At 43.9% G+C, this 26,558-nt stretch overlaps 1 protein-coding gene across 3 annotated transcripts in view; it reads right to left on the bottom strand.

Annotated features, from left to right (window-relative positions):
- The window catches only part of ttc23 (tetratricopeptide repeat domain 23), a 62,854-nt gene that overhangs the window by 19,749 nt on the left and 16,547 nt on the right, over window positions 1-26,558 (bottom strand). For 2 of the 3 annotated variants that reach the window (XM_052042701.1, XM_052042699.1), the window contains 5 exons: window positions 21,777-21,954; window positions 18,043-18,148; window positions 16,060-16,187; window positions 6,522-6,671; window positions 233-315 (listed from right to left, as the gene is read on the bottom strand). In XM_052042701.1, coding sequence (XP_051898661.1) covers window positions 233-315; window positions 6,522-6,671; window positions 16,060-16,187; window positions 18,043-18,148; window positions 21,777-21,954 — 645 coding nt within the window. The remainder of the gene's footprint in view (window positions 1-232; window positions 316-6,521; window positions 6,672-16,059; window positions 16,188-18,042; window positions 18,149-21,776; window positions 21,955-26,558) is intronic. The other variant, XM_052042700.1, reaches the window with a different exon arrangement.

Below are 26,558 nucleotides of genomic sequence, written 5' to 3' on the forward strand. Positions count from 1 at the left end.
ACATTCCAGCAGATTCAGCCCAGTCCTGAGATCAAACTTGCTGGTGTGTATGGCTCAGAACTTGGACCAAACTAACCAAGTGCAGAGAACCATTACAATTAGCATTGCAACTCTTTACTGGTCTTGCGGCGATGCAATGGTTAAAGCAGCAGTCTGGCAGTTCGTTAGAAAGTTCCTAATGGCTTTGCGCAGCTTGTGTCATTGATCTGATGGGCACTGAGGCGTCACTCACTTGGACAAGAGTTGGACTGTTTGCTGAGTCGCTCTGGTCTTTTTGTGCTGTGAGCCATACAGAAAGGTCTGAATTTCCAGGCACTGCCAAAGAGAGAGATTAAAGTATTTTGTTAGAAACTCTACATTCAGCTAATCACTGGTAGTTGCATAGAGTCAGCACATTGTAATCTAACGACGAAGCAGAACATTTATTAAAATTGCACGTGGACTTCCATCTCTCTAGTTTCTCGTTCTTTTCCCTCAGAGGTGCCAATTCCAGGCTTCACATCTCCCTGTTGCCCTTTCTCTACAACATTCAGCCCTGATGAGCCCTACATCGCTCCATCACTGGCTGCTGTGCCTTCAAATGCCGAGACCTTAAGCTCTGGCATTCCCTCCCAAAACCTCTCCAATCATTAAGATGCACCTTAAAACTACTGTAAATCTTGCCTGACTCAGTGTCAAATTTTGCATAAAGCTCCTTGACAGACCTTGGGACAAATTTGAAGGCACTATGTGGTTGTTATTGTATTTTCTTGACGTAAACAGTGAGGGTCAAGAGGATATTTAACCATGCAAGTTCAGGGCAACACCTCTGAACTGATGTGCAGTGGCCTCAGTGAAACGGAGGAGCCATGAATTGAATAGGATCTCTCCACGGATTAAGGGTGTATTGGAAGCTGGAACACACTGCCTGAGTGCCTGTGGAGGCAGGTACTCTCATAACATCTAGACATGCACATGAATTGTCAACGCATTGACTATAGGTTAAGTGCTGGTAAATGGGATCAGGTTACTTGATGGTCAGCATGGACATGGTAGGCTGAAGGGCCTGTTTCCATGCTGTATGACTATGACACCATGATTTTCCGACCACCATCCTCTCTCATTTCACAAATCAACAACAACTTGCATTAATATAGCATCAATAACATACAAAACATCACAGCAGCATTACCAAATTGAATCAGCTCTAATAACACCACATCACGGTGTCATTAGAGCAGGCAACCAAAAACTTGGTTCAGGAGGTGAGTTTTGAGAGGCAATTTAAAGGAGGAGAGAGGTGGAGGGGTTCTGAGAGGAAATTCTGGAGTCTGGAGCCAAGACAGTTGAAGAATTGGCTGCTAATGGCACAGGACAAGTGAGGAATGCATGGGAAGACCAAATCTGAGGGATGCAAAGGTTTAGGAGGACTGTAACATTTGGAGTAGATTACAGAGGGGCAAGGTTGAGAATTTTAAACATGAGGGTACTCTGATGCTGTGCAATTGTGCAGTGCACTGTTACTAGGTGTCCATTAGTGCATGACCCAAGTGGACACTCTTCCCATTCGAACCTGAGGAGTGAGCATTGGTGAGTGATTCACTCGTCAACTATCGCCCCCTCCAGATGGACAAACCTCGCAGACCTTCTAACAGCTGGTGGCTGGGGGTCTGGAGTTGGTTACTGGGAACCCTCGCTAGTTTTAACTCTTCTTAACCGTACCACCAGACTAAAGCTCAGCTTTTACCTCACTGTTATCAGACTCTTGAACGGACCTCTCATACGCTAAAAATGAACTCTTGATCTCACAATCTACCTCGTTGTGGCCCTTGCACCTTATTGTCTACCTGCACTGCACTTTCTCTGTAACTATAACACATGCTGTTTTCTGTTTACTACCTCGATGCAATAATGCATGGCATGACCTGTCTGGATGGCACGCAAAGAAAAGCTTTTCACTGTATCTCGGTACATGTGACAATAGTAAAACAATTACCAATTGTTGCAGCTGCTGGATCAATAATCTCAGCTCAGGGTGCTAAGTAAAGCTGGTCTCTACCACCTGTCACTTGAACATTCACTTACTAAATCTGTCATTTCCAATGGAAACTATCGTTGCTCCAGTCTGACACTGCCAACAGTAACCGAGTGAATAACAGTACTATGATATGCAATGTTGTGATACAAAGGGATCTGGGGGGTCTGAATGTATGAAACACAAGTTATCATGTTGGTGCAGCAAGTAATTAAGGCAGCTAATGGAATATTGCAAGGGGTATGCAGTTTTGATCTGAACTGACGGCACTGGTGAGACCACATCTGGAGCACAGTGTGCAGCTTTGGTCTCCAGATTTAGGGAAGGGTGTGCTTCCTTTGGAGGCAGTACAGAGAAGGTTCACTGGGTTGCTTCCTGGAATGAAGAGGTTTCACACAAGGAAGGTTGAGCAGGTTGGGGTTTAGAAGAATGTAAAGCAAGCTTATTGAAACAGATACAGATCTGGTGTGGATGCTGAGAGGATGTTGCCCCCTCTGGAGGCATCTAGAACCTGGCAGCATAGTTTCAGAATAAGGAGTCACCCATTGTAGATGGAGATGAGGAGGGCTGTGAATCTTTAGAATCCACTACGCCAGTGAGCTGTGGAGACGGAGTTGGTGAAAGCAGAGACAGTTGAGGGGGATGGGGGAGAGATTGGGAAAGTAGTGTTGAGGCCAAAATGAGCATGATATTACTGAATGGCAGAGCAGGCTTGAGGGGCCAACTGGCTACTCCAGCTCCTGTTTCTTCTGTTCTTTAGTGATGCACAGGAGGAAGGAAGGAAGTAAAACCTGCCTTTGAGTTTTGCACAACATTCTCAGGTTACTCCTTATGACCCTGTGTTTCAGCTGATTCTACAGAACCTTACAAAGTAAATGTCAGCTAAGTGTATCAGTAGAACACGAACAATGGTTTAAAACCCAGCCACACATTCCCCTCAACTTAACGAGATATCCATGAACCACTTTTACGTTCAAAAAAAATTGAGTTTACAATCTATCTGAGGGACCCGTATTGTGTAGTGGAGTTATATACTGGTCTCTAGCCTGTGTCCAGTACACAAATCCTCCCCTGACTAACAGAATTCTTGTTTCCTCTAAATAGACTTTGCCTATCATTTGATTTTAAATTCAGGGAAAAATCCTTGGCTCATCACTCAATTAAAATTCTAGGTCCCTTGTGGAAGGCATCAATACTGAATAATGTCTTCCAAACAAAAAAAATATTAATTGCATTTAGGAAAATTGTGCTTCGAATCCAGACTGATGCACCCAGTGTAGAACACAGTGTAGAATCAGTGCTGCCTGTCAGATGAGACATTAGTGTGAGGCTGCCCTTTCCCTCTCAGATGGATGAACTAACCCCATTGCATGGATTTAGAGAGGAGCAGGGAACTCCCCCAGTGTCTGCACAGTCAGTCAACATCACTCAAAGCAGATTATCTGGTCATTATCACATTGCTGTTTGTGGGACCTTGCTATGCACAAATTGCCAGCCTGTTTCCTTCATTATGCAAACATGACTATGGCTCAAAGGAACTTCAATGGCTGTGGAAGAAGCTATAGAAATGAAAGTCAGCTTATCAAATGTAGCACTTGAGGTGTTAATGTTAGAAAATATAATTAAAGTTTACTGCTCGAAATTTGGCCTATGTAAGTTGCATTAACTAGGGGAATACAGAATTGACCACGTGCTATATTTTGAAATTCAATTCCAATGGATGTTCTGCCAGCTGAGGGCAAATTTCTAAATGCACAAATCCAGATTAAATGCATTTAATTTTAGAAGCCTCTGTGATTACTAAGAGGCAAATACTGCCCTGTTCACAGCTGCTGTCCTGGAGAGCAACAAAATAGGAAACAGTGGAATGGGACATGGACTATCAGTGTGTGTCTGTCTCCAGCTCATCTTCCGTACAACCTGTACAGGGAATAGACCTGCTATTTAATTTCTGTTTCAACTGCACAACACATGTGGCATCACAACAACAAGCAATGTTTGTCGTTTGTCAACAGGTCCATGGAGTAACATCAAAATACAGGGGGAGTCAGGGAGGACAGATGTGTCCTGAGTTACTGGTGTGAGAGTTTTGTATTCATGGCTTACATTGGTTTTGATTGAAAGCTTCTCAGCCAGCTCCGTCACGGGCACAACGCTCCCCACCATCGAGGACATCTTCAAGAGGCGGTGCCTCAAGAAAGCGGCATCCATCACTAAGGACCCTCACCATCTGGGACATGCCCTCTTCTTGTTACTACCATCGGGGAGGAGGTACAGGAGCCTGAAGACCCATACTCAACGATTCAGGAACAGCTTCTTCCCCTCCGCCATCAGATTTCTGAACAGTCCATGAACCCATGAACACTACCTTGTTATTTTTTTTTTGCACAAGTTATTTACTTTGTAATTTATAATAATTTTATGTCTTTGCACTGTACTGCTGCCGCAAAACAACAAATTTCACGTCCTATAAGTCAGTGATAATAAACCTGACTCTGATTCTGAAGTGTGGGTTGAACAAGGACTGAGTTTGGGCCGTTGCCAGCCCACACGGTTAAACAGCCCGTCGCACGTAGGCCAATGTGGTCACCCGTGACAGGCGCTGGGGGTTGCTTGTGTAAAGTGCATTACAAGGCAAGCCGGGACAGGTGGCTATGGAAAGAAACTGGCAAGAAATCCACTCAAAATAAAAGTGCTCGCATTTAATGTGTTCTCAGGAAATCCCAAAGAGACCTCCAGTTGTGGTAATTAATTAGCTCTGGTTTCCAGGGAAATTTGAGCATTTTCAATGACACTGACTTTTAAAAGATTTTAAGATACTAGAACAAGGGCCGGACATTGAAGCCATCTCTCTAATCAAAACTCAAAGCCAAATATAGCTTCTATTTCACTACTTTTCCGCAACAGCTCTACATTTACATGGGTTGGAAACTCTCTTCAAAGAACCCTCTCAGACAATCTGACCACTTGTCTAGGAAGATGACACAAATATCAAAGAGTTAATATCTCAACCTCAGGATATCCGAAGACCTTTAAATTATCTGTTTTTAAGTGTAGCCACCACTATTATTGCAATTAAATATGTCTGAACTTCTTGCAACATTCCTCAAACAGAAGAGAGATAAAGAGGCACTTAATATACAGTTGGCATTTTTGTTGAGCAAGGACTGTAAATCAGAGGACAGCGTTGGGGTGGGCGGATGACTTGGTCTGTTTCTATTCCAAATTACACCTACCAACGGAAACATGTGGCATCTATTTAACCTTTATTTTTTATTTATTCACAGGACCTGGGTGTGTTTGGCAATGGCACATTTATTGTCCATCCCCACACTGCCTCCTCAGTCCAGGGTGCGAAGAGTCAACCAGTCTGGTGGGTGCAGAGTCACACACATGCCAAACCAGGGCAGGAAGCAGATTTCCTTCCCTGAAGGTTATTAGTGAACCAGTTTTCTGACTGGTTTTGAGGGGAGAGAGGTTGAGAGACAAGGACAGCTTATGACTTGAGTAACATATTATGAGAGATTGGTTTGATTACTGGGGCAGTGTATTTTAGAGCACCCACTATCAATTTTTATTTATTCATTCATGAGATGTGGATTTCACCGCCAAGGCCATTTCAGAGGACAGTTAAGAGTCAACGATACTGTTATGGGTCTGGAGTCATACACAGATCAGTGGTGTTCCTTTCCTGCTGGACATCAGTGAACCCGATAGTTCTGTGCGCACCATTACGTAATGACAAAGGAGGTGTACCTGGGAGGAGATGAATCGAAGCTGAAGTTACCAAAGAGGAATGAAGCAGAATGCTGGAAATGTGATGGAGAAGACAGGAATGGCTGAAGTTGATGAATTCAATGTTGTCCTGAAGGCAGCAATGTGCAAAGTTGGAAGATGACGTGCTGCTCTACAATGAACTTCACTGGAACAGCTTAGGAGGCGAAATATGGGGAGATCCATGTGGGAGTGGAATGGACAATTAGAGTGACATATGGATATTAGCTCTCTATGCTACTCCTGGTCTCTCAGCATATCTCCCCTTTATTAATTGATTTTGCTGGTAAACCTGGCTCTCCACAATAAATGAGAGTGGAGTTGAGCTGGGGTTGTAACGTCCTTCTGTTCGTGAACATTAAGGCAATGCTCATTATGAGAGGGTCACACACTGAGACTGGCCAACAAGGAGTGGAGCACTCAGGTAACCAAACAAAAGCACGAAGACAAAGCAAATGTCAACATTGCAACAACTGGCATCCAGCAACTGAAACAAAACTGGCACTGGGCAAACCACAATTACCCAAAATGTTAAAGAAACATCTCCCATTCTCCAGCATCTATCATGAATCTGGGTGTTCCAGTGTGTTTTACAGCTAATGAAGTACTTTTATAAAGCACAGTCACCATTGCAAAGCAGCAAACATTACACACAGCAAGATCTCAAAATGCCAGATGATCTTTTTGGTTACACGGAGCAATGAGCAATTTTCCACCACACATCTGCACTCACTCTTTTGAACTTTTTGAAGGCTGCTTTCTGATGTCCCTGTGCTAACTCTATTCCTCCAAACAGGCGATACGTCTCCTCCACCTCTGCGCTGAAATCTCCAAAGGTAGAAAGCTTGGCTGGGAGGGATTCCTGAAGCAACTTTGAAGCACCCTGCAGCAAAGGCAAAATCATCAATGTTAACTTGAGTTTGCACAAAAATAACCCAATTCCAAATTCTCATCCATGTTTCCATGTCCTAAACCACACCTTGTCTCTGAAACTCTACCCAGCCTAATATCCATTGGAGATATCTGTGTTCTTCCATTTTTGGGATTGTACCCTTCCCATCAGCTGCCATGCCTTCAGCTACCCAAGCTCTAAGCTCTTAAATTCTCTACTTCCAACCTATCACCCCAACTTTAAAAAGTTCCTTAAAATTTGCAACTTTATTATCTAAAGCTTTGTTATCTCCTCACGCATTCTGAATGTCGCTGCTCTTTGAGCTGTCTGTACTAAGGGAGAACATAAGATAATAGGAGCAGCTCAAGACTGCCCCGCCATTCAATATGATTTCAGCTGATCTGCCCCAGGCCTCAACTCCCCTTCTGTGCCAGTTCTCCAAAACCCTCAATTCCACAACCCTTCAGAGATTTATTTAGTTCCTCTTTAAATATCCCCAATGATCAAACTTCCACAACCCCCCAAGGTAGAGAATTCCAGAGATTTACCACCCTCTAGTAGGTGTGCATGAAGGCAAGTTATTCGAGGTAGTGAAGGAACCTAAAGAATTGAGAAATAGCACTATGGTTGCCCAAACATCTGGCGGCACTCCAGTGTCAGAGCTCTGTTACATGACTTGACAGTGTAATCCATGTGGTGAGCATTGACAGAGGTATCACACTCCATTAAGCCATGGATCATCTGTCACTGATGGACACACCACACCAGGACATTATTCAGAACAGTTTTTAAAGGGACTACAAGAACAAAGATCCATAATACAAAATGAACAAGTTTATAACAACATCAAAGAGGTTATCTTAAACCTTGATAAATGACTAGTTAAGGCTCAGTTACAGTTTTGCATCCAATTCTGGGCAACACACTTCAGAATGAACACCCAGATCCTTGGAAAAGTCCAGACAAGATTTGTTGAAAGAGGTGAAGAGGAAAAAATGTCAGTTGTGCCTGAGGCTGGGATTGCTCTCATTGGAGCAGCTGGGGCTAAGGAGAGTTCGACAGAAATGTGTTTAACATTAGAACAAGTTTAGAGGAGATTTACCAGGATGCTGCCTGGTTTAGAGAGTATGTATTATGAGGAGAGACTAAGGGAGCTAGGGCTTTACTCTTTGTAGAGGATGATGATGAGAGGAGACATGATAGAGGTGTACAAGCCAGCGCCTCTTTCCCAGGGCACCAATGCTCAATACAAGAGGGCATGGCTTTAAAGTAATGGGTGGGAAGTTCAAGGGAGATATCAGAGGGTTTTTTACCCAGAGAGTGGTTGGGGCATGGAATGCACTGCCTGGGACGGTGGTAGAGGCAGGTACATTGGTCAAATTCAAGAGATTACTAGATAAGCATATGGAGAAATTTAAAATAGGGGGATATGTGGCAGGAAGGGGTTAGATAGTCTTAGGCGTGGTTTAAAGGTCAGTACAACATTGTGGACCGAAGGGCCTGTATTGTACTGTACTCTGTGTTCTATGTTCTAAACAATGGTAGAAGAGGTCAATCTATAGGACTTGTGAGGAAAGTACTGTGTGTAAGGTCTTGCAATGGGATGATTAGGAGTCATATCCCAAACTATGCCTGTCTCAGCGTGATATGTGAAATATTCCTCTAAGCACTCTGAGATACTTTTCTATTTCCTCAACCATGGATTCTCCTCCAGGGCTCAGTGGGCTGTAGGCATCTTCCATTCAGTTTCCTACACTCCGGCTCACACTGCCTTTTATCTCATCCAGAACAAGGACAGGCTTCCCCTGTCCTCACCTTCCACCCTGCCCCCTACACATGCAATGCAAAAGCAAGGAACCGCAGATGCTGCCTGACTGCTGGGTCCACGTTCAACGGATGCCATCCCAGGCCACATCCAACTCCTTTCTCCTTTCAGCTTTCCGAAGGGACTGTTGACTCCCTAGCTCACTCCTCCATTTCCACCAAAACCCAATCTCATGCCCCCTTCCCGTCCTAGAACATAGAACACTACAGCACAATACAGTTGTGCCGACACTTTATCCTGCTCTAAGATCTATTTAACCCTTCCTTCCCACACAGCTCCCCATTTCTCTATCATTCATGTGTCTATCGAAGAGTCTCTTAAATGTCCCTAATATATCTGCCCCCACAACCTCAGCAGGCAGTGTGTTCCACGCACCCACCACTCTCTGTGTAAAAAACTTACCCCTGACATCCCCCTTATACCTTCCTCCTACCACCTTAAAATTATGTCCCCTCGTGTGAGCCATTGTCGCCCTGGGAAAAAGTCTCTGACTGTTCACTCAATCTATGCCTCTTATCATCTTGTACACCTCTTGTACACTTGCAACTACCCTTTTACCTCCTCCTTATCCATCAGCCAGGGTCCCAAACACTCCTACCAGGCAAAGAAGTGATCTGGACTTGGTATGAGGCACTCGGTGCTCAGCATGTGCCTCCGCTACCTTGGGGGGATCAAATGCAGATTGGGCAAACGCTTTGCAACATGTCCATTTAGTCAACAACAGTTGCAGTCACCCATCTCTCTCACCCAACCTCTGTATCTCCTCCACTGTTTGAGCATCACTGGTATTCCATCTTAGTGCAAAGTTAAGATAAGTAGTTAAAGATTCAGAATTTCTTTTGAAAGCACAACGAAATGCAAATGGAAATTGTACACTTGAAAAGGGTGGAGGAAGAGCAGAAGAGTGGGACTGCAGGATCTTCCTGGGCAGCATCCCTTCACCAGTACCAATAACCAGGGAAACATCTGGCCATCGTTTGTGCACAACTCTGTGGACCCTGTCTATACCTCTCGTTGTCTTGGTGAAGCAGCCAGCATAATCAAAGGCCCCACCAGGTTGTTCTCTTTTTTCTCCTCTTCCATCACGCAGAAGATACAGGAGCCTGAGGGCACATACCACCAGGCTCGAAGACAGCTTCTATCCCACTGTGATAAGACTATTGAACAGTTCCCTTAGACGATGAGATGGACTCTTGACCTCACAACCTACCTTGTTATGACCTTGCACATTATTGTCTACCTGCAATGCACTTCCCTGTAGCTGTGACACTTTACTCTGTATTCTGTTATTGTTTACTCTGTATTCTGTTTTTACTCTGTACTACCTCAATGCACTGTGTAATGAATTGATCTGTATGAACGGTACACAAGACAAGTTTTTCACTGTGCTTCGGTACAGGTGACAATAATAAACCAATACCAATAAATAGGATACAAATCTGTTGTCTGAAATTGGCTGGGAAAGGCATAATGTTACAATGCTGCCCTTTCAGTCATTGACGTATGGGCTTAAACAAGATTTTTTTACACTTGCTGTTACATTGTGTTCCTGCTTAAAGAATGTACTCTCTAATGTGCTGCTCTTCATTTTGCTGTCCATGTGAGCTTGGTCAACAACTTGTATAAAACATGCATTTAAGGTGAGGGGGGAATGTTTAAAGAATGTTTAAATGTTTAAAGAAGTTATCCCTCACTCCCGCTAGCATTAAATAATTAATAAAAGCATTAATTGTACGCTTCTTGGTTCTGCTGTTGTCTGCTTTATTACAGCGCGGGTCGACTTTCACAGTGCGGGACAAGTTTTTTTTTACAGAGATTAGTGGGTGCCTGGAACAGGCTGCCAGGGGCGTGGTGGAAGCAGATACAATACTGGCATTTAAGAGGCTTTTAGATAGACACATGAATAATGCAGGGAATGGAGGGATATGGATTATGTGCAGGTAGAAGAGATTTAGCTTAATTTAGCATCATGTTTGGCACAGACACTATGGGCTGAAGGGCCCATTCCTGTGCTGTACTGTACGCAGGACCACTCTTTTGTGAAGCCAAAGGCACAAAGGTTTACATTCTGAACATCAGCTCCCCAAATGCTGGCCATTGTTTTCAGTAGAGAGGACAGAGTCAGTAGCTTCAAGTAGCATCTGCCTTGGGTCAATGGATCATGCTCTTGTCTGAGTTGGAAGGGGGTGAATTCAAGCCTCAATCATGAGACCTGGACCACAAGAATCCAGGCTGATGCTCCCAGCATTGAAGGTGTGCTGCACAGTCAGAGGTGCTTCCCTTCAGGTGGACAATTTGTTCTACCCAATAGACATTAGAGACCCCATGGTGCTATTTTATGAAGATCTAAGGAGTTTCCTCCAGCATCCTGGCCAATGTTTCTTCCTTAGTTAATACTACTCAAGCAGATGGTCTGCTTATTATGACATAGCTGATTGTGGATGAATTCACTACTGTAATTCTAATATTCTGATAATGTAATTCTACTGAAACTAAACTAATTAACTACTTAATTGGCTGTAGGATGCTTTGGGACAAGGTAGTTAAGGCAATGAATAAGGTTGGTCCTTATGCTAAGGTCCTAGATTGGGGGAAGGCTGACTTCAATAGCATTAGAGAGGACCTGGCGTGAGTAGACTGGGAGCAGATGCTTACTGGTAAAACAAGATCTAACAAGTGGTAGTCTTTTAAAAGAGAGTTGGTAAGAGTTCAGGGTCGGCCTGTTTGAGGAAGGGTGAAAGGCAAAGATGGCAAGTTTAGGGAACCTTGGATGGTAAAGGATATTAAAGGTTTGATCAGAAGAAATGGAAGGATATCACAGGTATAGGCAACAAGAGCGAGTTCCTTGAGGAATATAGTTTGTAGGAGAGAACTTCAGAAAGCACTTAGAAGGGCAAAAGAGGACCACGAAATAGCCTTGCAGGAAAGATTAAGGAGAATCCCAAGACATTCTATAAGTAAATTAGGAGCAAGAGGATAGCTGGGGAAGAGTGACCAAAGGGGTAATCTAGGAGCCTGGGAATGTGGGCAAGGCCCTATATGAATATTTCTCGTTTGTATTCACCAGAAGGCTGTGGAAGATAGTGAGTTCAAGGAGGGGTTTGATGATGGTCTGCACCATGTCAGTATTAAGTAGATGGAGGTGTTAGAAGTCTTGGAATGCATTGGGTGGATAAATCCCCAGAGCAGAATAAGATCTATCCCACATTGCTATGGGAAGGGAAGAGAAAGCTGGGGCCCCTTTGCACCTTTGTTAGCCACAGGTGAGGTACAAAAAGGCCGGAGGATAGATAATGTTATTCCTCTATTTAAGGTAAGCTAGGTAACCTTACGTCAAACATGGGGAAATTACTGAAGAAGATTCTGAGGGACAGGACTTTGGTACATTTGGAAAGGACTTTGGTACATTTGTGAGAAGGAAACCCTGCCTCACTAATTTGACTGAATTTTTTAAGGAAATAACTAAGAAGATTTATAGGCGTTAGGCAATAGGCGTTGTCTGTATGGACTTCAGTAAAGCATTTGACATGGTAGGCTGGTCCAGATGTTAAGGCACATGGGATCGAAGACGCACCGGCTAATTGGATCGAAAATTGGCTCGGTGATAGGAGGCAGAGGGTAGTGGGGAAAGGATGCTTTTCTGATTGGAAGTCTGTGAATAGTGGCATACTGCAGGGATCAGTGCTGGGACCTTTTCTATCTGTTATACAGTATGTATTAATGACTTGGACGTAAATATAGGTTTGATTAGTAACTTTGTGGATAACATGGAAATCGGTGGTGTTGTGAATAGCGAGGAAGGTTGTCTAAGGCTGCAGCATCATATAGATCCAATGGAAAGTTGGGTGGAGCATTGGAAGATGGCATTTAACCTCAAAAAGTACAAGGTGATGCATTTTTGGAAATCAAATAAAGGTAGGACATATAGAGTAAATGGTAGAGCGCGAAGGAATGTTGATGAACAGAGAGACCCTGCATTTCAAGTCTATAGATCCTTGAAAATAGCAACACAGGTAGAAAATGTGGTGAAGGAGGCATCTGGCATCATAGGTTGGGGCATAGAATATAAAACTTGGGACATTATGTTGCAACTTTACAAAACACTGGTTAGACCGCACGGAGTATCGTGTGCAGTTCTGGTCACCACACGACAAGGAGGATGTGGTTGTGCTGGAGAGGAGATTCACCCTGATATTGCCTGGATTGGAGGGTATTATTTCTGGGGGAAGATTGGATAGGCTGGGCTTGATTTCCCTGAAACAATGAAAGCTGATAGATGGCCTGATGGAGGTATGTAAAATTATGAGAGGCAAAGAGAAGGTAGATTGTCAGAATCTTTTTCCCATGATTGGGATATCAAAAACAAAAGGAGATAGGTTTAAAGTGAGGGGAAAGGTTTTTATTTTACACGGAACATAGAACATAGAACAGTCAGCACAGTACAAGCCCTTTAGCCCACAATGTTCTGCTGACCTCTATAAACCTACTCCAGAATCAATCTATCCCTTCCCTCCTACACAGCCCATGACCCTCCATTTTTCTTACATCCATGTGCCTATCTAAGAGTATTTTAGATGTTCCTATCGATCAACCTCTACCACCACCCCCGGCAGTGTGTTCCAGGTACCCACCACTCTCTGTGTAAAAAAAACCTACCTCTGACATCTCCCCTAAACTTTCCTCCACTCACCTTAAATGGATCTCCTCTGGTATTGACCATTGCCGCCCTGGGGAAAAGGTGCTGGCTGTCCACTCTATCTATGCCTCTCATAATTTTATACAACTCTATCAAGTTGCCTATCTTGATTCCCCATAGCTCCAAAGAGAAAAGCCCTAGCTCGCTCAACCTTTCCTACACTATCCACAACACCTCCAACCTTCATGTCATCTGCAAACTTACTAACCCACACCCCCCCTTCCTCATCCAAGTCATATATAAAAATCACAAAGAGCAGGGGTCCCAGAACAGATCCCTGCGGGACATCACTGGTTAACGACCTCCAGGCAGAATATGCTTGATCTACTACCACCCCATCTTCTGTGGGCAAGCCAATTCCAAATCCATGCAGCCAAGTCTCCATGGATCCCATGCCTCATGACTTTCTTGATCAGCCTACCATGGGGAATCTTGTCAAACGCCTTACTAAAATCCACATACACCACATCCACCGCTCTACCTTCATCAATTTGTTTTGTCACCTCCTCGAAAAAAACTCAATGAGGCACGACCTGCCCCTCACAAAGCCACGTTGGCTATCCTCAATAAGACTATGCTTCTCCAAATGCTCATAAATCCTGTCCCTGACAATTCTCTCCAATAGTTTGCCCACCACTGACGTAAAACTCACTGGTCTCTAATTCCCAGGAATACCTTTCTTGAACAATGGAAAAACATTTGCAATCCTCCAATCCTCTGGTACCACTCCTGTGGCCAGGGAAGATGCAAAGATTATTGTCAACGCCCCAGCAATCTTTTCCAGTAGTAACCTGGTGTGTATCCCGTCCAGCCCCGGGGACTTATCTATCCTAATGTTTTTCAGAAGCTCCAACACTACCTCTTTCTTCTCAACATGCTCCAGCACATTAGCTTGTTCTACGCTGACCTCACATTCGTCAAAGTCCCTCTCCCTGGTGAACATTGAAGCAAAGTATTCATTAAGGACCTCCCCTACCTCCTCCACCTCCAGGCACGTTTCCCCCTTTATCCAAGCAGTCCTGCCTTCACTCTAGTCATCCTCCTGTTCTTCACATATGTGTAGAATGCCTTGGGGTTTTCCTTAATCCTACTCTCCAAGGCCTCATTTCCCCTTCTAGCTCTCTTAAATCCCTTCTTAAGCCCCTTCCTGGCTGCCTTATCATTCTCAAGAGCCCTGTTTGATTTTTGCTTCCTAAACCTTAAGTATGTTTCCTTCTTCCTCTTGACTGAATGTTCCACCTCTCTTGTCAACCATGGTTCCTTCACCCAATCATCCTTTCCCAGTCCCAGTGAGACAAACCTATCCAGAACCCCATGCAAGTGGTCCCTAAACAGCCTCCACATTTCTACTGTGCATTTCCCTGAGAACATCTGTTCCTAATTTATGCTACCAAGTTCCTGCCTAATACCATCGTAATTAGCCCTCCCCCAATTAAAAACTTTCCCATATCATCTGCTCCTATCCTTGTCCATGGCTATGCTAAAGGTCAGGGAGTTGTGGTCACTATCTCCGAAATGCTCACCCACCAAGAGTTTTGTCACATGACCAGGTTCATCGCCTAGTACTAGATCTAGTATGGCCTCTTCTCTAGTCGGCCTGTTCCCATACCGTGTCAGGAATCCTTCCTGGACACACCGAACAAATTCTGCCCTATCTAAACCTTTTGCACTAAGGAGGTGCCAATCAATATTAGGGAAGTTGAAGTTACCCATGACAACAACCCTCTTATTTTTGCACCTTTCCAAAATCTGTCTACCTATCTGCTCCTCAGTGTCCTGGTGGCTATTGGGGTGCCTTCAGAATACTCCCAGTAGAGTGATTGCTCCCTTCCTGTTTCTGACTTCCACCCACATTGACTCAGTAGACGATCCCTCCAGGACGTCCTCCCTTTCTGCAGCTGTGATACTGTCCCTGATTAGCAATGCCACTCCCCCACCTCTTTTACCTCCCTCCCTATCCCTTTGAAACATCTAAACCCCAGAACATCAAGCAGCCAATCCTGCTCTTGTGACTGCCAAGTCTCTGTAATGGCCACAACAGAGTGTGGTTGGTATCTGGAAAGTGCTGCCAGAGGAGGTGGTGGAGTCAGATACAATCACAAATTTAAGAGAACTTAGACAGTCACTTGAATAGGCAAGGCACAGAAGGATACAGACCTAAAGTAAGCAAATGGATTGCCCGTACTTCCTGAGTGAAAAGTTCAGCATGGACATGGTGGGCTGAAGGGCCTGTTTCTGCACTGTACAACTCTATGACATTGTGAAAGGAATGTGACAGGCTCTACTGTAATGCAGGTTTTCCTTTAATGTTACGTCAAAATCTGATAATCTGCTGCTTGACCATTTGCATCATTCTGGACTATTTCAGAGGGCGGTTAAGAGTGAACCACAATGGTGGGTCTGGAATCACAACAGATCTGTAAGCAGCAGACTTCCTCCCTAAAGGACATTACTGAACTAGAGAGTTTTTATAACAATCTGACAGCTTCATGGTCACCAGTAATTATATTAACATTTAATTCCTTCAATTAAATTCCCCAGAGGTAGGATTTGAGCTCACAACTCCAGAAGTATAGCCCATGCCTCTCGACGTTTGTCTAGTAATTTAACCATTATATTACTATGCTCCCAAGTTCAGAGTCCTTCATAAATCCTTGCCCTAGTATGCATGTAAAAGTCATGAGAAGGAAGGACTGACTCACAGAATGAGGCCATTCAGCCCAGCTGAACTAGGCTACTATTAACGCTCCACATGAGCTCCCTCCCATCCTACCTTGCAGTCGACTGCCCATAGCCTGTGGCTAATGAATTGGACACTTCAGTCAGCAAATGCAGTTTAACAAAGTATTTATCCTTACCAGATAATTTTTGGTCAGTATCAGAAAACGACTGTAACTGTCCAGGACGGAGAGCGATGAAGGATGTTCCGGCCCCATAGCTGCCTGATAACACTGCAGGCTCTGTTGATAGTACTGCTCTGCTATATCTGCAGTAAGGTACAGGGAACGTTAACTAGTAACAGTGACAACAAAGATATTAATATGCTGCAAAATATCTCCAAACATAAAGCCATGTTAATTTGATGTTACTGTACTGATGTTACTGTACTGTGCTGCTGCTTCAGAAAGCTAATTTTCATGGCATTTATACCTTGTGTGTGGATGCCTATGACAATAAACGTGAACTTGAACATTAGAGAATTTTGTTTTAATCTGTTGAGAATATAATGCATCAAATAACTAATCATAACTTTCTCTCACACATCCCTCAACTTCCCTTTGATTCTTTTGCTGCTTTGCTACACTAGGGGCAATTTACTAAGGACAATTTACAGCGGCCAATTAACCTACCGACCCACGTCCTTGGGATGTGGGAGGCAACCGGAGCAGCAGGAGGAAACCCACGCGGTCACTGGGAGAATGTGTAAATTCCGCTCAGATTTGGGTCCCTGGAGCTGTGAGGCAATCCCGAACACATTATTGATCTGGTTGAGGATGAAGCACCAAATATTGATCAAGTACAGGTGGTAATACTAAGGACACCATCCCGATCAGGAGAAAGAACCGAGAGGGGCAGGTTTGGCCTGACCTAACTGGTTTATGCGAATATACACCCTACGCGGCCTGTACACAACACTGTACACAGAGCTCCGAACTACTTCACCAATGCCCTTCAGGGAAAGAAATCTGCTGTTCTTACCCAGTCTGGGCTACAATTTTCTCCAGACCCACCACAAGAGGTTGATTCTGAAATGGCCCAGCAAACCACTCATCTCTGCCATTAATGGCTGCAGCCCAGAGATCAGTTGTCAGTAGTCGGAAGAGTCATCAATCTAATCAGTCCAACTTGAGAAAGGATGTTTGGTCCAGTGTGACCTGTACACAGCAGCTACTTGCTAAGCTGGGCATCTGAATAGTTTAAGTAACTTGAAAGTTGAAGTGACCAATAATAGAGCTGAGAATTTGATAGTATTTAAAGAAGGCAAAACATGAGATATTTGGTTAAGGATACTAGTTGTCTGTCTTGTACATCACAAAGTTAAAGTTCTTTAAGGATCACAAGTGTTTTGAGCAAGGGGGAGATGGTCCCCCAGGGTTGGTTAAAATGGGGAGTGCAGTAGTTGGAGTTAATGATCTCTGTCACTGATGCTCTCCTGCAGCCTGACGAAGACTAGAGGAGGAGCTGCTGCTGCATCAAAGAAGGTAGTGAGGAGAGTTAATGGAGGTGTACAAGATCCTTGTGGTGGCAAACAGAGGGAAGCTGCTCCCATTTGTGGATGGTTCAAGAACTTGGGCACAGATTTAACAGCTTGGACGAGAGAGATACGAGAAAAAACATGTTTTTATATGCAAAGAGTAGATATTAGGGGAAAGATTTAAAAGGGAACTGAGGGGCAACATTTTCCATTCAGAGGGAGGCATGCATTTGGAATGAGCTGTCAGAAGAAGTGGTTGAGGCGGGTACAATAACAATATTTAAAAGACATTTGGACAGGTACATGGACAGGAAAGGCTTAGAGGGCTATGGGCCAAACATGGGCAAATGGGACTACCTTAGATCGGCATCTTGGTCCGCATGGATGAGTTGGACCGAAGGGTCTGTTTCCATGCTGTTTGACTCTATTATCTGGAATTCACTCTCTATAGGAATGGTAGGAATCTGGGCTTTCTGAAGGGAATTTGGCACTGGAGGGGGAATAATTTGCAGGGCTTTGGGAAAAAGCAAAGGAATGAGACTGACAGGATTGCTTTCCTTCTAGCTAGCACAGACTCGATGGGGTCAAACAGCCTGCTCTTGTGCTGGGACAAATCTATGACTGCAAGTGCCTTTAAAAGAGTCACCGTGATCCTCAGCTCTGCCAGTTGAAGTGTAGGCCTCTGCTAGAGCGAGAGTTATTTTTCCTTCCTCTTCTCCAGAAGGAGCATTAGTCAGCACTATGGAATGAGCCTGTAAAACAACAAGAGTTCCCTGTTTAAATCAGTCAGGAGGTCAGAACTGACAGCTTCTTAATGCAATACTGCAGGAGCAGAAAGTAGAAACAGATCATATTAGGACACAGGAATAATCCTACAACATATGTCCAAAAACAGGGCCTTAAAAATGCACAATGCAACAATATCCAAGTAAAGCATTGCATCTGTTCTGTTATATCAGGAACTGGTTGTAGAAATGAAATTAAATAGTTCATTAACTTAAAATTTATGCCAAGATGTTAGCCATTATATAGAGCTTTGGTTAGGCCACTCTTGCAGTATTGTGTCCAATTCTGGTTGCCCCATTACAAGGATGTGGAGGCTTTGGAAAGGGTTCAGAAGTGGTTTACCACGATATTGCCTGGAATAGAGGGTATTAGCTATAAGGAGAGGTTGGACAAACTTGGATTGTTTTCTCTGGAGTATCGAAGGCTGAGGGGAGGCCTGATAGAATGGGCGGCACGATAGTGTAGCGGTTAGCGCGATGCTATTACAGCGCCAGCGATCGGGGTTCGATTCCCATCGCTGTCTGTAAGGAGTTTGTATGTTCTCCCGTGTCTGCGTGGGTTTCCTCCGGGTGCTCCAGTTTCCTCCCACATGGCAAAGACGTACGGGTAGGTTAATTTGGGTTTAAAATGGGCGGCGCAGACTCGTTGGGCCAGAAGGGCCTGTTACCACACTGTAAATAAAATTTTTCTTTTCTTTTTACTTTTTACAATGTTTTTATTAAATCCATGAAAAAAAATACAGAGTATATGCATCAAGAAAGACAGTAAAAATACTACTGAATACATTGTGTTAAATCATACTTAGGATTACAATACTCTAAATCAATAATCAGACATAGTAGTTAGTTAATAAAGGAAGAAAAAAATTGAAATATTTTATTACAAAAAAAATCTCCCCCCACTACCAAAACCCGAAGCTGTTAGATAGAAGAAACAGCAAGGAAAAACCTTAAAAAATTTATAAACTTATGAGAGGCATAGATAGGGTGAACAGTCAGAATCTTTTTCCCAGGGTAGAAATGTCAAATACAAGAGGCATACTTTAAGATGAGAGGGGGAAAGTTTAAAGGGGATGCAAGAGGCAAATTTGTTTACACAGAGAGTGGTGGGTGCCTGGAACATGCTGCCAGGGGTGGTGGTGGCAGCAGATAAAACAGTGATGTCCAAGTCTTTTAGATAGGCACATGAATATGCAGAGAATGGAGGGATATGGATCATGAACAGGCAGAAGTGGTTCAGTTTAATTTGGCATCATGCTCAGCACAGACATCATGGGCAGAAGGGCCTGTTCCTGTGCTGTACTGTTCTATGTGTGTTACATTGCAATCAAGAATCAGCTAAAGCACTGGTATGTTTTTCAAGGGTTTTTGAAAGGCAGAGCAGGTTTCTAAGATTAGATTCCTGCTCTACTGAACAAATTTTCAAAGCTGCCTCCCCCTCTCCCAGAGGTGCTACCTCACTCCGGTGGTTTCAGTTCTAATGCGAGCACTGGCTGTCCTTTGCCAGCGCACCATCGCACCTGTTGTTCCTTTGTGAGCCCTGAGGGAGTTACGGCAAGCTTTACATCATGGACAGAGGAGCAGCACAATCCTGCCTCACACTCCCCAACAGATCCAGATGAATTTTACGCCATGTCTCTCGTGTGGCTGGGTCTAAAAAGACTGGATGGTTCCAACAACACAGCTGTGATCTGGACCAGTAGCTTTATAATGGGAAAACGTGCAAGATTGTACCAGAAATTGCCCAGAAAAGGAAGGCATCATATAGATGGGAAAGTTAACATATTATTAATGTTGTATCTCTAATCTCTTTTCTCTCCCATTCCCAAAGGTACCGATCCCTCCAAGTACAATTAAGGTTTTTTTGTGTGCACACTCTGGTGGGACTCAAAGGTTGGTGCCCAGATTAAGGAACCCTGCCTTAATTCATTTTCCCCACTTCTCCCCGAGTGATAGGGATTAGTGCACTTTAGCCTAGTTTAGCTAACTTGCCACAGAGTAAGGAGCAAGGTGGAGATTTTTGCATAGTGAAAACATAAAATACTGGAAAATACTCAGCAGAATCTGAGGATAAAGTCACAGGGTTAATGTTTCAAGTCACTGACTCTTCATCCATTATTTCCAACAGTCACTATTTTTATTTTGGATTTCCATCATCTGCAGATTTTTGCTTTCTGATGTTTGCAATGTTGCAAAGTCCCATTTATTTGATCAGAAACAAAAGTGGATGCTAAATTCCTCCCCCTCACAAACTTTGAACATTTGAATGTGGGGCGCTACATTCTCCTATTGTGGAGGAAGCCAGAATATGCTTCATTTTAAATTACACAGGCCATTAAATAAAAATCAAATATAAAAATAGCTTGGAACTCCACCTCCCCCCCTCCCCCCCCCCCCCAATTGTGTTCAAAGAGCCCTGGGAATACATTCAAATGAAATTGTTCCAAAAATGCAGCTTTCAAATGGAAGTGGGTGGGTGGGACTAATTTAGCAGAAGAGAATATTTACTGTAATCTAATTAAACAGAGCATTCAGAAATAAAAGGTAACAGAAGTCTAATCAGGCTTAGATGGGCAGGTCTCTATTCATCTGTCTGTGAGACAGATGGGACATTTAATGCTCCAACTCATTTCTCAGGGCAGGTCAGTAATCCCACATATGATGTGCCAAATACTAATTTCCTAGAGCCAATTTCTAACTTGTCCATATAAATCCAGGGCTCAGCAGCGGAGGAAGAGCATGTAATGATTTTGTAATGTTTTTATTTATTCAAGTAAGTGGCCAATGGTGCTGCCTTGACCATGTAAGGGAGAAAATTGAGAGAGTGCTGGCAACGCATGAAAAATAAAACCAGAAGCCGGAACAAGTCTTTGCAATTATGGTGGCTTTCCTGCAGAAGTGGTTACAGCAATCCAGCGTCAAGATTTGCAGCAAATGGCCCCATCAGTTGGTTAAAGGACCTGTACTTCTTTAGTCCTGTTTAAGTCCTCAAGACATCTCTTCCAATCAATGAAGTCCTTATGTATGGTCACAGTTGTAAGACCCTGCGTTGCAGAATGAAAGCCCAAGTCAGAGCTTGGAGGCAATGGAAGGTTGGACAAGTGGTGCAACATCTGTCCTTTTACCTCTTTTCTTCGCACCATCCAAGTGCCCAAACAGTCTTTCTCGGTGAAGCAGCAATTTACTTGCATTTCTTCCTATCTAGAGTAGCTCACAGTTCTTTTATCAGAGAAACCAAATACAGATCGTGTGACTGCTTTGTGAAGCACCTGCGTTCAGTCCGCAGGGTTGACCCTAAGCTTCTGTTGCCTGTCAGTTTAATTCTCCATCCCACTCTGACCTATCTGCCAGTGGCCTACTGCACTGTCATAAGGAGGCCCAACATAAGACTGAGGAACAACAGCTCAGGGTTGCAGACCCAAGACACTGAGTGGTTCTCTTTCCACAGATGCTGGCTGACTTGCTGAGTTTTTCCACCATCTCAACATCTGAGACTGACCAGATTTCACCTCCTCCTTCAGGGGCAACTGTGGGCTCTGAGAATCCTTACCAGTCTTACTGTCCTCCTGACCAGGTGCCCTATTGTGCCACCTACCTGCAAGAGGTACTGCACCCTCATGTCGTGGCCACCTCCGGCCAACTCTGCAGCTGCCAAGTCCTGATAGATGGAGACGCACTCCATGCTCTTTTCACCCTTGTCAAGTTGCACCAACCCAAGTGCTTTTTGGTAAGATGCCACAGCCTTGTTCCACCTGCTCTCCTTCATGTGGAGCCTGGAGAAATGCAGTGAAACCCAATGAGTTACATTAACATTTCAGGTCTGTTCCAGTACAGTGGACGAATTTTGTGATAGAGGGAAGCTTGTGAGGGCAAATTAGAAGTTTGATGAAAATGGGAGTGGGAAGAGCTGTAAAGCAAGCTCGACCATTTTACACCTTCGCACAGCCTAAGTTGTTCCAAATGACCCCTTCATCTTAAATATAAATCTGCTGAGAATCTAATAATTTCACTGGAGAGTGAGTGGGTTACCACTTTGCAACATACCTAACAACTGCTGTAATAAATCCAGATTCGGCAAAGTCTATTCAGAGTGCAAAATGCTCTGGCCAGGCGTACAGACATTCTAACGTTACACGGCCTTGCCCCTTACTATCTCTGTAACCTCTGCCAATTCTACATTCCCCCAAGATCTCTGTACTCCACCAGTTCCATCTCTCCACTCTGTGCCGTGAACTAAACTCTAAAATTGCCTTCCCAAACCTCACTGAATCTAACACCTTTTAGACACTCTGTGAAACCTACCTCTTTAACCCTGCTTTTGGTCATCTGTCTAACAATCCTCTACATGCTTTTGTCTGCGCAAATTTCCCTTGAAGCAAACTGGATGTTTTTTTACTACAGTAAAATGTGATATATAAATGCAGCATGGTTGTTGTAGTTACTGAGCTGGAGGGTCTGACTTTAATAAGCAATTAATGTCCACCTTTCATTAGTACTGACACACCTCATCCTAGAAACAGGAACCAATTTAACCAAGTTCACTAATCCCTCACATGAAGAAAGATTGCTTGGTGCCTGTGGAACTCAGGGTGGGGGGACAGAGAGGACAAAATGGGAGAAATTTCAGTTCACTGCTCGAATGCTCATTGCCTATCTCTCTCCATCATCTCCAAACAAGATACTTAAACAGGTGTCCACTCAGTTGAAATAACCAACCCAGTAACCTGATGCTGGTGAAATTTAACGCTGACTATATAAATTCACTGCTCTTACATGCCATTTTTGTTTTGGATTGTTGCTACGATCTTCTCTGCATCTTGCAGAGTCTAACAATAATCACCAGCTGGTTAAACTATTGGTCTGATTCATGGAAAAGCTTGAAGTATTTGGATCTGGAACAGTAATACGCCCAAAGTTGCAAAACGCTGATCAGCACAGTTTCCAATCAAGACCTCATAGTGAATTTCATTGCTGCACTATTACCTGGGAGATGATTTGTGCTGTACAGACACTTAATTGTAAATGGATTTTATGAAAATTCCCTCGGCTTTGATTCATCTGAAGGAGCAATAAAAGGACGAAAATTGGCTTTTTGGTTTTACCTGTACAATTCTAATTTGGTCAGAACAGGATAAAAGAACGTCAGCTTCCCACACTCAGTTATTACTTATGGAAGTGAGGGATGGGCAATAAATGCTGGCACTGCCAGCAACATTTGGATCCCGAAAATCAAACAAGAAACGTATGAAATAGGAGAAGTAAGCCATTAGGCCCCTTGAGCCTGCTCTGCCATTCATTAATTTCATGGCTGAACCATCTCAGCACCTTTTTCCAGCACTATCCCATGTCCCTTGATTCCCTTAATGTCCAGAAATCTATTGGTCTGTGTTTTTCAATGAATACAACAACTGAGCATTCACAGCCCTCAGGGGCAGAGAATTCCAAAGGCTCAGCATCCTCTGAATAAAGAAATTTCTCCTCATCTCATCCCTTATTTTCCGGACTCCTCAGCCGGGGAGAATCTTCCCCCTGCAGTCAGGCTGTCAAAGCCCTTTTGAGAATTTTCAATGGATTCCTTCTTTCTTCTAAACACCACAATCTCCATCCAATCAATCTCTCTCCTCAGACAAACTTGCTATTCCTAGAAGCAATCTAGTGAATCTTTGCTGCACTCCCTTTAGGGTAAGTATATGGTAACAGGAGGATACCATAGTGTTATATAGTACGGATTCAGGTCCTTCAACCCACTCTCTCCATGCCAACCATTTACCCTGATCCTATTTTTTTAAAATTCTTCTCACACCAGATTCTACCCTCACCCACATACTAGGGACAATTTACAGCAGCCAATTAACCTATCAACCCCCACGTCTTTGGGATGTGGAGGAAACTCACGCAGTCACAGAGAGGACGTGCAAAGTCCACACATGGACAGCATCCGAGGTCAGGTCTGAGCCGGGGTCACTGGAGCTGGGGCCAGCGGTTTTACTAGCTGCGACACTGTGCTGCCCACTCTTGGGTAAGGAGACCAAAGCTGCCTCACAGCTCCAAAGACTCAGGTTCAATCCTCAGGTGCCTTCTTTGTGGAGTTTGCATGTTCTCCCTGTGACCATGTGGGTTTCCTCCAGGTGATCTGGATTCCTCTCACATCCCACAGAACTCCAGGTCCAGTCTCAAGAAGGCCCTGCAGTAAGTCTTCCTTGCCCCTGTAACCAAACCCTCTCATAACAAAGACTGATACAACATTCGCCCTCCTAATTCTTTGCCACGCCTGCACGCTGGCCTTTAGTGATTGTGTACAAGCACACCTTGGTTCCTTCGAACATCAGCACTGTCTAATTTTTCATCATTTAACAAATATTCTGCTTTTCTGTTATGTGTACCAAAGTGGATGACCAATTTTCCACATTATATTCCACCTGCTATGCTCTTAGCTTGTCCCTAACCCCTTGAAGCCTTTTTACATCTTCCTTTGTACTCAGGCATGGCGAGATTCCAGTCCACACAGTGGGTCAAAAACTGGCTTTTTTTCTTTTTTTGTTAATGATCCTTAAACATCTTGCCGCTGTAGCACTAAAAAGAGTTAAAAAGTAGGACTTGTCCCAAGAAAGCTTCATTAACTGTGTCTCAGGTTCCTGAAAGGAGCTGGGTGTAGTTCCAACTGCAACAGCTGCAATTGTTTAATTTGATCCATGTGGAAACCTAGTACTGTTCTGGAATAAAGTCACCAGAAAAGAAGTGTTTTGGACTTCCCTACCCCACACCTACAGGCAAACCTCCTGCTGACTAACAGAAATTGTACACAGTATTATAATTTACTGGATTGATCTCCCATGGTGCTGGACAAGTTAAGATCGAGTGATTAGGTAAAGCCTGTGCATTTAATCACCAGCATCTGGTAGTTGGATCCAATGTTCTATCTCCATGCACGTTCTATGGGTTGGAGGACTGCGGGGGTGGGAGGGGTGGTGAATAAGATCAGGTGTGGCAATTTTAGTATGTCCCAGAGTGCTTTATAGCTAATATCGTACTCTTGCATCGTGGTCAACATTGTAGGAAAGTGTGCACAGTAAGCTCCCATGAAAATGAGCAAAATGGTCAGATAATAGCTTTGGCAATGCTGGCTGAGGGATAAATACTGGTCTCACAGCTCTAGCGATCTAGGTTCAATCCTGATATCCGGTGCAGTCTGTGTGGTGTTTGCACGTTCTCCCTGTTACTGTGTTGGTTTCCTCTGGGCCCTCCAGTTTCCTCCCTCATCCGAAAGATATGCTGGTTGGTAGACTAATCTGCTGCTGTAAATTGCCCCTAGTGTGGGTGGATGGCAGAAAAATCAGGGGAAAACTGATGGGTTGGGGAAGAGAATAGTTATAGGGAAATAATGGGGGATTAATGGAAATGCTCCGAGAGCTGGAATAGACTTAACGGGCCAAATAGCCACCTTCACTGTTGTAAGGGAACATGAGTCGTCTGAAAGACGGCAACATTGACAGTGCAATGCTCCTACAGTAACAGCCCTTGGAGTGTTGGCTTGGATATTAAATCACACATGGCACCTTTTTATTTATTTTATAACTTCCTACACCTTCCAGACATGGCTCAGTGGAGAGTCATCTTGTCTCTGAAACTAAAGATTATGGATTTGAGTCCTGCTCCAGAGATTGGAGCACAAAAATCCATCTGCACTGCCTAATGTGCCGTGTTCTGAGTGAGACATTTTCTCTCTCAGGAGTGCATTAAAGAGACCAGAGCAATGTTCTGAAGATCATGTGAGTTATCCCAGGTATCCTGTGCAATATTCATTGCTCAATCAACATTTCTAAAACACCTTCCTGTTTGTGGGATCCTGCTGTGTGCAAACTGGCTGCAATGTTTCCTACATTACCCAGTGGTGCAGATGGTAGAGCCGCTGTCTCACAGCTCCAGTGACCCAGGTTCAATCCTGACCTCCAGTGCTGTTTGTGTGAAGTTTGCACAGTCTCCCTGTGACCGTGTGGGTTTCTCCTGGGGTGTTCCAGTTTGCTCCCGCATCCCAAAGATGGAGGTTAATTGGCCAATGTACATCTCCACTAGTGTGCAGGTGAGTGGTAGACTCTGGAGGGGGGAACTAATGGGAATTTGGGGAGAATAAAATGGGATTCATGTGGACTCAATGCGCCAAAGAGCCTGTTTCTGTTTCTGTTTCTGTGATTATAGAGTGACAACACTTCAAAAGTACTTGGCAGGAGAGGAGATAAGGCCTGGGTTCTGCTCTATTTATGTTCTTCACTGACTGCAGAATGCTTTAGGATGTGAGAGCTGCTACAGAAACAAAACTCTGTCTTCTATTATAAATTGTCAAGTCCACCCAAGAGGAAGGACTCAAAAAGGTTTCTAT

Source organism: Pristis pectinata, chromosome 32 (genome assembly GCF_009764475.1).
Source record: "Pristis pectinata isolate sPriPec2 chromosome 32, sPriPec2.1.pri, whole genome shotgun sequence".
Classification (NCBI taxonomy): Eukaryota; Metazoa; Chordata; class Chondrichthyes; order Rhinopristiformes; family Pristidae; genus Pristis; species Pristis pectinata.